Genomic DNA, 11,922 nt, shown 5'->3' on the forward strand with positions numbered 1-11,922 from the left:
AATATTTCAGGAATATCTAGCGTTTATTGAGTATAGATAAAAGATGGGATTTTTTGGAAGTGCACTGAAGTGGACAGTGACTATTTTGATTGATAAAGTAAATTTTAAGTTTGTCAAATCAAAATCTAAAGATTTTCTCATATTTAAAGTTAAAATTTAACAACGGCCATTTCATTTGCACCAGCCTAATACTTTGCACTTTTTCATTTTTCTGAGATATTTTGTTAGGATTATAGTAATAAATGTATAGTAAGAACTCACTCTATGTATTCTTGATATTTCTCTGTGTATTCTTGATATTTATCTTGATTTAAGCCACTTTAAGGTTAAATTCAATGGATTTTATAAAATACTATACATAAAATACATATTAAAAAACCTTCTTTATCATATATTTATTATTTACACTACTCTATCACTTTAAAAATAAAGAAAACATACATTTGTAGAATATTCATAATATTTTTTATGTTATTGCGTACTATTTATAACTTTGAAAATATAAACGATCTCTCATACATCAATCGAAAATTACCATTTTAATTCGATTGCTTAAATATTTATTAAACTGCGAAAACAATATTCTTATGTATTAACAATATTCTTTATTTAATATTCTTTCTCATTGTTAATTGTCAATTCTCTTAAACATCTCTATAACCTTTGTTGAGAAAAATATCAAAAGAATATTATAAAATGTTTTTGTCATTGTTTTAAGTAGAAAAATGATTTAATTACCAAATGTATATGTAATATTCAAAATGTTTAGATATAGAATAAATGTCTCATATCTTTAAAATACCAAGAAAAGAAACATATACATGTTGATAATAGATGTATATTACTTAATCTCAAATAATTAAAGTAATTAAAAAAATATAATCATTGACAATCTCGTCAAAACTGTACAGAGTTGTAATAGTTTCATAATAAAATCAACAAGAAATATAACATTTCTCCAGTTTATAATTGAACTGAGATGTCTATTATAGTCTTTGTAGGGGTTTGTAGTAATCTGTGATTTTTTTATCTTTTTGGTTTCATTTTATCCGTATATTTTGTCCGGCGTATGGGCAAAACGATATTAAGGTTGCGTTCCGAAATTCACTGCCAGTACTGAAAATCAATAGTTCATGTTACGTATACTATAGAATTTCAACATTGGCAGTGAATTTCGGAACACAGTCTAAAAAGATAAATCTGATTTGATGTCAAGATTAGTACTTCGATATACAGCGTTTTTTTCTCGATTTTTCGTTAGAAGAAATATCTACATCAGAAGAATTCGGCTCGGTTGCGTCTTCGATAGGACGTAATAATCTCTCTCGTACCGTGATAGTACTAATTTCCTTAAGATTCACTGAAAAATAAAATAGAATTCATTACAACATATCCACAGAAATATTTCTGCTACATTTCTGAGCTATTATGTAGAAACGTTTCTGAGTGAGGACATTAAACATATATGTTACGTTTACTATTTGCACAGTGGGCCTTTGAGTAATTAAATAAAAAAAAAGATACGTTGTGCAAAGTACGTAAAAAATCGCGTAGATATTCTCCGCGAAAGAAAATTTATATAGCAATTTGGTTAATTTTGTATTTTTAGCTTTGCGTATTAGACAAATATATTTAGATATTTCTCTCTCTACCTTCCTAGAACAATAAAATGTTTGCTTTAATTTGAAGTTACATGCTTGTTTTTAATAAACGTCATTTTATTGTTACAATAAATTCTTATTCTTAATTATAAATTTTTATCTTATCTTGAATTCTAATAAATTTTTATAAGAAAATCTGTCTTCACAAAGTACAAACCTATCTTGTAAGGTTTCTGTCGTTTGCCAGTGGCGAAGATGCAAGATACGGTATTCACTTTGTTATGCACTGCTCGGAATTTACTTTTGCCGAATCTGATTGTTTTATCTTTTAGAATCAACAGTTGACCTTGCAAGTTGTTTTGCAATATCTACGGGAAATAATTTTACAGAAAATTACTCATGAATTAACTTAAATACGCAGAATACTTTAACTCTATTAATTAATCAGTCGATAATTAATAAGTAAATATGGTCATACTTTGTCAGGAATATTCAAAATAAAGGCTTCCTCATCCTCGGAAATATCCGCCAATGTTAAACTCGCTGGTAGCGTTTCCATAAGTAATTCTTCGTCCTCAACTAGTTCTTCTAACTGAAAAGACAAATCGATTAATCGTGAAATTCCTCTTATATAGCACAAACTTGAAACATTATTTTTTAAAAGTAACTCGTTATCAATTAAAAAAAGTGAAGCGTTACCGTTGCTTATTTTGTAAAATATTAGATTGATTAAAAAATATTTTTTCATAAATTTTCTCACTAAACAAACACATAGTTGGTATAAATAACACATATTTAAATTTACTTAAAAATATTTTTTATTCATTTAAAGCAGTTTTTAATAGAAGTATGCTGACAAATGAAATGTATATTCTATAAAAAAAGATATGCTAATCAATCTAATAACTTGTTAGCGTTACTTAAGTAGTAACGAGTCGTTATAATTCCCGTTACTATTTTCACCAAGCTTTGAAGATCTTTTTGACGATTCCTATCTGATATACTACATGTATTCGAACATGCATAAAATAATGACAAAAATAACGATTACTATTTGTTACCACTATTTAAAAACTTAATTTTGATAATGCAATTACATTTACGTTATTGAAATTAATTTAAATTGCATTACCAATGAAAGAGAAAATAACACAGTGGTGAAAATCATTGAAAAAGTGTAATGATGAGGACGTTACAATTCAGGCAGCATAAATGTCTAAAATATTGTGTTGTGTAAGTTTGGACTTTTTAGATAAAATAATATCCTCATGCCGTTTTTGTGAAACAATGTATAACAGATCACAGATTAACCCCTTAACTGTGATGACGTATATACACGCATGAAAGAGTCGTGCCACCATGGCACGACCCAACATGGTGGGTCAAAATTTTGAAAATACTCGGATTTTCATGAAAGTGGGTATCTATATGTTTTTAGGGTTGCTGAATTCGAATTTGATATCAAAATTTCAAAATTCCAAATAGTGGAATAAAAAATTTTTAAGTAAAAAAAACATTTACATAATATCGTTTTCTGCCGAATCCGGAGTTATGAAACGAGGACGTAGCGGTTTTTGACTCTATTTTTATATATTTCTTTTGTTTGTATAATTTTTAATTTTTTTGTTTTTCTGTTTTTTGTTCAGGCAAAATGTCTGAACACATCCACTTTCATGAAAATCCGATTATTTTCAAAATTTAGATCCGCCATATTCGCCCCATTTTGGATTTTTAAATTTTGATATCAAATTTGGGTTCAGTGATCCCAAAAACATAAATATCGACTTTCATGAAAATCCGATTATTTTCAACATTTTGATCCGCCATTTTGATTTTCGAAATTTTTATGTCAAATTCAGATTAAGCAACCCCAAAAACTTTTATAATAATGTCATAAAGAAAATTCGACATTTTTTTCCAACACAAAAATGGCATTAGTCCATTTCTGCCTCCACGTCAAGGAGTTAAAACAAAACACATATTGTTTCATAAAATTATAATTATTTAAAAACATTTTATTTCTTTACAATTATTTATTATGAATAAAGAATAAAAAAATATGAAGACACAAATAACTCTTATTATTTTTTTTCATTAGTAACGCCGTTAACTAATGTAACTTAAAGTTAATTGAAATTAATTTTTTATTTTAAGCTTCACTTTATTCAAGAAATCCAAAAAAAAAAAAAAAAAAAAATTATATATATATATATATATTTACAGGACCCAACAAATTCCTTGAAGATATCTAAAAGATGTCTAAAGCAGGTAGGATATCTTTTTTTATACATTTATGCTACTTTAGGAGTTTAGATGTTACTTTTCCCAAACCTACTTCCAACTTTGCCAAGTGGTCTTTTCTTTTCAGCTGCACTGCTAGTGCAATAAGTTAGAGTGAGAAAACATATATTTGTCTCACTTTAACTTATTGCATCAGTTCAGCAATGCAGCTGAAAAGAATAGACCAAAGTTGACAATTAGAGTATCACTTACATTGCACGGTCTGTAACGCACGTCTTTCTGGCGTTGGTCATCCTCATTGTCCATGTTACTATCGTTCGGTGAAGCAGGGTTGTTATGCCTTTTCCCAGAGGTGCAAATTCTCTCGTCATTTCCGGGTCTTTCTTCGTTGCTTACGTTATCCTTGTCATGTGAAACATCTACGCTATTTTCTTCGGAAATGTGACTCCTCTGATCGTCCTCAACCCTTTCCCGCTGCTTCGCGTCGCTCTTCTCCGAAACGTTACTCCCCTCGTCGTTCTCAAGCTCTGCGTGAACATCTTGGCGAGTGTCATCGCGGCGCAAAGCAGCAGTATCCATTTCTTCCGGAACGTCGTTTTGACTCGTTGTGTCTTCCGTATTCGAGTGACTCATATTGGAATTGCCGGTGTGACCCTCGGAGTCACGATCAATGATCGAACGATATTCGTTCTCGTTTTCGCTATCGCTAGAATCGCTGTCCACAATCAGATTCAATTGCTGAAGTCGTTTCTCCGTTCGCGGCGACACGCAGCGAGCTATGTTAGCGTGATCCTCCTCATCTTCTTCGTGCTCCGTCTCCTGAGCGACTGATATCTCGTTGATCTCCCTGATAGACGTATCATCGATATCGTCGATATCGTCGATATCGTCGTTAATGGTACTTGGACAACTCGTCGACGTGTAGTGCTTGCTGGAATTGCACTCTGCATCTTCGCGCGCGACGTTAACGTCGTCATCCCTCTTGCACACTATTTTGTATCTTTTATTTACGATCTCGGTGGACGTAACTTTAGGCTGTATTTGCTTTTTCTGGACATTGCACGGGTCTTCCAATGTTTTGACCTCGCAGCTTAACTTCGCATCTTCCTCTTCAGTCTGGTTTAATTCAGGAGTATCAGTCTCTGGTTCCTTCGTCTCTGCATCATCAGCAGTGTCCTGTTCCTTGAAAGTCATGTCGTCGACTTTCAGATTTGTCTCTTTGATGTAATCCTCCCGCACCTCTTCAGTCACTTCGTTAGTCTTCGCAGGCTCAGATGAAACAGAGACTTTCTCCACGATTTTTGTCACGTTATTTTGATTTTCTTTGTTGGCTTCATTTCTTTGTTTCATGAATTTATCTTGTGAATCTTCGTCAATCCCAGAATCTTTTTCCTGGTCATGCGAAGCATTCAGCGACGATACCTGAGTGCAGTCGACGGTGTCCAACATCAATGTTAAATTCCTCTTGGCATTGTTGATTAATGCGGAGGATTTGGAACTCACAAGGCCGTCGTCGCAATTATTTGCATTTATCGAGCTCTTTTCTTCCACTTTTATTAGTTCTTCGCAACTACGATCTTTCGATACGCTCGACTGTGATCTCTTACTGATAGATGAAGGTGAATCGTTGATAGGTGAAGATTGGATATTTAAAGTAGCCAATTTGGATTCATGCATTTCGTCGTTCGAACTAATCTGTAAACTCAATGAATAATTCGACTTATCCATCATTTTTTCATCAGTAACAAATTCTTTTTGCATTGCATCGTTTTCTATGTTTATTATTACTTCTCTTTGCATCGTATCATTTTCTCTGTTTATTATTATTTCTTCCTTAGGATCTGTCTCACAAAGTACAGCAGTGATTGGAACATTCAACTCAAAATTGGTTTCTCTCACCACTATAGAATCTTCATGGTTTTGCGTTGTATTATGAAGTATATTATTTTGAGAATCTGATCCAGAGTTTGATGGAGAATCTGTTTCAGGTATCACAGAAATCGTATTGCTATGATTCTGTGGTGCATCTTTATTTGCAGACTTTGTTGTACAGGATATCATGTCATCTTGAGACTCTAATTTTGGGGAGAGAGACCTCTTGTTAGAAATAGTTTTTGAACCATCACATTCATCACTTTGAAAAACATTCTGTTTGCTATCATTCAAAATATCTATGTGCTGTTTATTATCAAACACAAGTGTCGTACTTCTGTTCTTCTTCTTTACAATTTCTTGCCAGCCTATGTTCACAGATTTCTTGGACTTTTTCTCCACAGGCTTAACTGTGTTATTCTTTTTTGTCTTGCATATCATCTGACTCTCTTTTTCATAATCATTCTCATCACTAGTAAATAGTGCTTGGGAGGTAAAATGCTGTTCTATATTTATAGATTCTTTAGTGCTTTTCTCTACAGGTTTAACTTTACTATTCTCCTTTGTCTTCCGTATTGTCTGACTTTCCTTCACATCATCATTCTCATCACTAGTATATAATCCTTGAGAGACAAAATCTTTTTGCCTTATATTCAAAGATTTTTTTGTGTTGTTCTCCACAGTTTTTGTTTTACTATTCTTCTTTGTCGTCCTCATTGCTTCACTTTTCTCATCGTCACCATCATCCTTATTATCAAAAAAGTATGCTTGGGAGATATAATTGTCCTGTTGTCTTATATCTACAGATTTCTTGAGTTGTTTTCTTACAGATTTCTTGGTTCTTTTTTCTACTGACTTGGTTGAACTATTTATCTTCATCCTCTTTATGGTTTGATCCATCTCATCTTCATCACTAGTCAAACTAAAAGTTTTTTTAATTCTGGAGTAATTCTTAATTCTGTACTGTTTTAGTTTGGAATTTGAGTTGTGTATAATGCTATAATCAACATCACTAAGATAATCAGTGTCATCAGTATCATAGTCGACTGGTACTTTATGTGTAACATGGGTTTTCAATGTCTTATACACATTGTAATTTTTAATAATGCCGCGTTTCTTTATTTCAGCATTCATTAATTTTGTTCTTTTACGTATTTTCTGTGATGGGGTGAATTTGTGTATCAATGAGTTGTCGATCATTCTATGTGCAACGGTGTTGCGGACAACTTCCCATGTGATTTTCTCGTGAGAACACATGATGCCTGTTTATTTGTCGGGCTAAATAATGAAAAATAATGAAACTGATGAAAACAAGCGTCTTTGCATATTGTGTTTTATGCTAAGATAAACACAGATAAATCTAACTTAACCTTACTTACCACACGTGTTTTTACGTTTAGCGGTAAGCGATGTTAACGTCTGTGGTTTTTTGTCTCTTTAAAATATTTAAAAATCCAATTAATCCTTATTTTAGTAAATCTTCACTACACGTTAAAATCTTCTGAACTACTAAACATTTAACTCCTGCGTGTGATATCCACTAAAATATAATGTTTGTTTTTCGTTCCTGGGTACCTATTAAGGCCCATCTACAACAGTGTTGCCAGATCCGAGTAGAGTAATGGCTTCTGCACACAGGATGCGGTAACGCTTGCCGCGCGACGGAAGTCTGCGCAACAACCAATCAATATGTTGTTTTTCCATAAGAGTTAGAAGGTTATTACGGAAAGCAGCATATTGATTGGCTGTCGTGCGACTTCCGCCGCGCGGCAAGCATTACCGCGTCCTGTATGCAGAAGCCATAATGGTGCGGTCACATGAATGGGGTGGGACCCGATTGTCCACGATACGATTGAACACAGATTGTAATGATTGGTTCGACCTAGTAATTCACTAGGGCCGATGTTCATAGTCGGATCTTATATTTAAGACCGCTTAAGTTTATCTTCAGATGATGTACGGGTTATTTCATTGGCTACGGAGTATCTGAAGATGAACTTAAGCAATCTTAAATATAAGATCTGACTATGAATACCGACCTAGATAATTCTTTTCATCGGTTGGTTGTGTCCAATCGTACCGTGGTCAATCGGGACGCTCCCACATGAATGTATGCGCAATACGGAATTGGCGGAATGTAGTGTCACGTCTGATCGACCAGGCTGCCAGCCAGTGATAATTTTTTGTCCAAATAATCCTTTACCTGAGACACTCCAAGTATGAAACCTTTCTTTCCCAAAAGGAAAGCATCGCTACCATTCAGACCTCCTCCTAAAGGCGGGATCACAAAAGCTCAGTAGCAGTAGAGTAGTGACCGGCGTAGCAGTCAGTCAAGGGACGTCTACATTGGAAGTAAATAGCAAGAAGTAGGAAGTAAGAGTAAGAAATTGACCAACCACAGTCGAATGTGAGAAGAATAATCAACTATGATTGGTCAATTTCTTATTCTTACTTCCTACTTCTTACTGCTTACTTCCAATGTAGACGTCCCTTCAGAGTCGGGTGCAGGGATTGGAAATCCAAAGATAGTCCTCACCTTCAAATCCCATTTCTTTAATTCACTAATTCTAGACCTTAGTTCCCTCTAATTCTTAAGCAATTAACTTTAGGTTATCTTTAACATTTTTAAACATTTACGAGCGTTTTATTCTAATGCATAATTCTTTAGTTTGTTAAACAGTTCATTTTAGTTATTTCGTCACTTCCGTTACTCTAGCCATACTTAAGATATCTTTGTGAGCATATTATACCAAAAATTATACAATACACATTATATATATATTATCTGTAGAAATTCTATTTCTACTCCCTCCCATTTGAACATTTTTACACGGCACATTTCCTCCTACGCCTAAGCGAAACCGCGACATGCTGTGTTACTCCCTAGTGCCCATCGGTCAATGGGTGTATATCAGTTGGACACAGTCCAATTACAAGTCGCTGTTCCAAGGGACCCTACAAATGTCTCTAATCACACGGTGCTGTGATTGGCTGTGTCCAAATGCACCGTGTCCAAGTGCACCGCTCCCTCTATGGTCCTCTTCCAACATAATGGCTCCTGCACACAGGACGCGGTAATGCTTGCCGCGCGGCGAAAGTTCACATGACAGCCAATTAATATGCTGCTTTCCGTAATAATCTTCTAGCATAAGATATCCATAAGATCGGATTTCCATGTTTAGAAATGCACCAATCAGAACAGAGTATTTCCATCCAGCAAGCAAGCCAGCACGAAAACAAGCATCGTGTACCGCTGGCTTTATACTGAAAATGTCTACCGAAAGCACAATCGACGAGAAATGCTATACCGTTGACTCAGGTAAAAGACAAAAATGCTATATTCAATCGAATTACGTATTAATTACATCATCCTAATCAAGTCGATTTGTTTAGCGTCTGTCATAAAAGCGGAGTCAGATGAAAATATCGAGAATGTCAAAAATGCACCGAGTTTCACCGAAATACTTACTGCAGACTTGAAGATGTTAAGAAATATTTTGTTACTTCTACCTAATGAACGTCCGGAAGAAATAATGGAAATAATAAAAGAACGCTTAGATCAACATTATTATAGAATAACTAATTCGGAAAATCCAGAATTGAATGACGTTATAATTCTTGCTGAATCTTTTGTCAGCGTATATCATATAAATATTATGCAATGTGAAATAACAGAAAAATATTTGTATTTAAACGAATTTTTGCTTACACGAAGTTTGATATTGTTAAAGGACAAAGAACTGGATAGAAAAGCTATTATTATAGCAATGGAGACATTTAACGAATTGAGTCACACTTATAGTCAACAAAAAGACCTGATGAAATCTTTACAATATTTAAATAAAGCAATGGATTTGTATAACACATATACGAAAGGACAGGATGACTTTCCTATCCCTATCAGTATTCTATACGTTGTGGACAATGAAAAATATTCAAATACTCTAAATTTACTGAACAAACAGTATATGTGTACCTTAATATCTTTAATAATGTTAAGTGACAAAGTCAAACACGAACTAGATCTAGAGAAAATTATGATGTATATACATAAGTTACTAAGGAAGCAGTCAGGTAGTGAAGTCAGTACATATAGGTATAGTAATATAGAATGGATCATAGATGCAGTAAAATTAGCTCAATATTTTTTATCGCATAATCGTTTCAGTGAATGTAAAACCTATCTTAGCATTGCGTGTATTTTGATGCGGTCATGTTTTACCCACTATTACTCCGAACTAATTGTACACCTGTCTTGTGAAAAGATGGGTTTTGTTTATATGTTCTATAAATCCACCATGTCTTGTATTCTTACGTGTTGGGTGCAATATGGACTCATCCTTTTGTACTCATCGAGCAAACAAATGCTAAAAATAAAGAATAGAGATAATCTTTCTAAAGTAAATAATTTTAGGCCGAAAACTGCAATAAAGTCTGTTAAAGATTTAACATATACATTAATATCTCCGGTCGCAGAACAAATAAGTGAAGAAATTATCTATATAGCCGAAGATAATTACATTACAAACTACAATGATGCTAAAAGAATTTTTGTTCGTATCCTTGAATTGCTCAGTTATCAAAAAGTGGACAAATTAATTTCTGATAAGATAGCATCTCGTGTAGAAATTGCACAATATATTTCTAGAGCGTACAAATATTTAGCATTTTATGAACACGACAAAATCAAGCAGTTGAAACTACAAAAACGGCGAATAGAAACTTTAGAAGATTGTTTAAAAACGTTAGAGGTAGAAAAAGATCGAATTTACTGTATTTTTGTATATTTTGAGCTAGCAGTTATTAATTCCACTCTGTTGCAAATGAAGATCGAAAGTTTAGATGAAGATAAATTAATTGCAGAAGAACTATCAGAAATTGATCAATTAGTAAAAAACAGTGTGAAGTATTTCCAGTTATATATAGCGAATTATAACAATGTACAGTTTGCACTGGCAAATAAGATGGTTGATGAAAGGTATATAGTTATTTCTAACTTAAATATAAAAAATGCCTTAAGATATATAATATTTTAGAACCCGTTTTCTCAGACTGTTATGTATAGTTATGTATAGACTGGTATTTAAAAAGAATTGAAAAATGTAGGTATATTTTCCAGGTCAATGAAAATATTTCTAAGTTAAGATAATTTTTATTTAAAAGAATCTTTATATCATATTTTTTATATACTTATTTACGTATTTATATATAATATATTTTATTATGTGCATGCGTACGAGTAACATTGCATAATATCCATATATATACACACACAGAGTGGCTCCCACAATCTTTACAGCTCCATATTTCAAAGATTAAGAGAGATGTAAAAAAGTATTTTCAATAGTTGTAGGATATCGAGAGAGAAAACGGACAGAGTAACATTTATTTAAATTCTTAAAATATTTAAATTCTTAAATCGTGAAAAATTCTGATCAAAGTGAACTTTTAATGATATATGATTTTAATTATATGGTTATTTTTTGATATAAATTAATTCCTCAAGTCATTTTATATACATAAGTGCTAGAGTAAAATCATCAGAAAGTGAATCTTCTGATATTTTATGTTTTATCCTGTTCAGTACGAGATATGTAATATTTTATAAACTATTTACTTTTCGAACATTCTATTTTAATACTTTCTTTTTCGTACGTAGAATGATTGTTAAAATCGATTATTGTAAAAAATATACAGAGACTAAATAAGATTCCGTGCATTTTACAAATTTATTGATGCATCGGTTTGCAAATATTAGTAACACCGATTGATTTCCCTCCTTATTCGTACAAGAGTATTAAGATGAGATGATTGAAAGTAAATAGTTTAAGAGATATTTTATATTTTATATTGAAAAAAAGGACAGAATGTAAAATATACCTTGGGAAGCGTTCATTTTTCGATAATTTTATCCTAGCACTTTTGTACGCAAAATGTGATCAGAGAAATCAATTCATGTCGAAAAAATGTAAATTCATTTAAAATGTAACGTTGATCTTGATAGAGTTTTTTAAAGTTATTCCAAGGTCAAATAAATGTTACTATCTTTTTTCCCTCTCGATATTTTACAACTTTTGTTACAGATACTTTATTATATCTCTCTTAATTTCTAAGATATTAAACTGCAAATAACTATATGGGCTATCTTTTATATATATATATATATATGTGTGTGTGTGTGTGTGTGTGTGTGTGTGTGTGTGTGTGT

At 32.7% G+C, this 11,922-nt stretch overlaps 2 protein-coding genes across 2 annotated transcripts; one reads left to right on the plus strand and one right to left on the minus strand.

Moving 5' to 3' along the window:
* Positions 1–392: 392 nt before the first annotated feature.
* Positions 393–7,296, minus strand: LOC116851007 (dentin sialophosphoprotein-like). The gene is made up of 5 exons (XM_032829973.1): positions 7,094–7,296; positions 4,095–6,992; positions 2,080–2,193; positions 1,819–1,969; positions 393–1,360 (listed from the first exon to the last, which is right to left on the minus strand). The coding sequence occupies exons 2-5, from the start codon at positions 6,969–6,971 to the stop codon at positions 1,218–1,220; spliced, it is 3,285 nt and encodes a 1,094-aa protein (XP_032685864.1). The 5' UTR covers positions 6,972–6,992; positions 7,094–7,296; the 3' UTR covers positions 393–1,217.
* A 1,582-nt stretch (positions 7,297–8,878) lies between these two features.
* On the plus strand, positions 8,879–11,916 carry LOC116851033 (KIF-binding protein-like). Its single transcript, XM_032830025.1, has 2 exons — positions 8,879–9,033; positions 9,108–11,916. Exons 1-2 carry the CDS (start codon positions 8,889–8,891, stop codon positions 10,748–10,750), a joined length of 1,788 nt encoding a protein of 595 aa, XP_032685916.1. The 5' UTR covers positions 8,879–8,888; the 3' UTR covers positions 10,751–11,916.
* The last annotated feature ends 6 nt before the right edge of the window (positions 11,917–11,922 follow it).

This window comes from Odontomachus brunneus, unplaced genomic scaffold, assembly GCF_010583005.1.
Source record: "Odontomachus brunneus isolate Ranch 3 - 2012 unplaced genomic scaffold, Obru_v1 Obru_scaffold_164, whole genome shotgun sequence".
Lineage (NCBI taxonomy): Eukaryota > Metazoa > Arthropoda > Insecta > Hymenoptera > Formicidae > Odontomachus > Odontomachus brunneus.

Coding starts and splice junctions, on each gene's coding strand:
- LOC116851007 (XM_032829973.1), bottom strand. CDS start 6,971: ATGTGTTCTCACGAGAAAATCACATGGGAAGTTGTCCGCAACACCGTT. Junction 2,194..4,094: donor TGCGTTACAGACCGTGCAAT/GTAAGTGATACT, acceptor TTGTCTTTTCAG/TTAGAAGAACTAGTTGAGGA. Junction 1,361..1,818: donor ACAGAAACCTTACAAGATAG/GTTTGTACTTTG, acceptor TTTATTTTTCAG/TGAATCTTAAGGAAATTAGT.
- LOC116851033 (XM_032830025.1), top strand. CDS start 8,889: ATGTTTAGAAATGCACCAATCAGAACAGAGTATTTCCATCCAGCAAGC. Junction 9,034..9,107: donor ATGCTATACCGTTGACTCAG/GTAAAAGACAAA, acceptor CGATTTGTTTAG/CGTCTGTCATAAAAGCGGAG.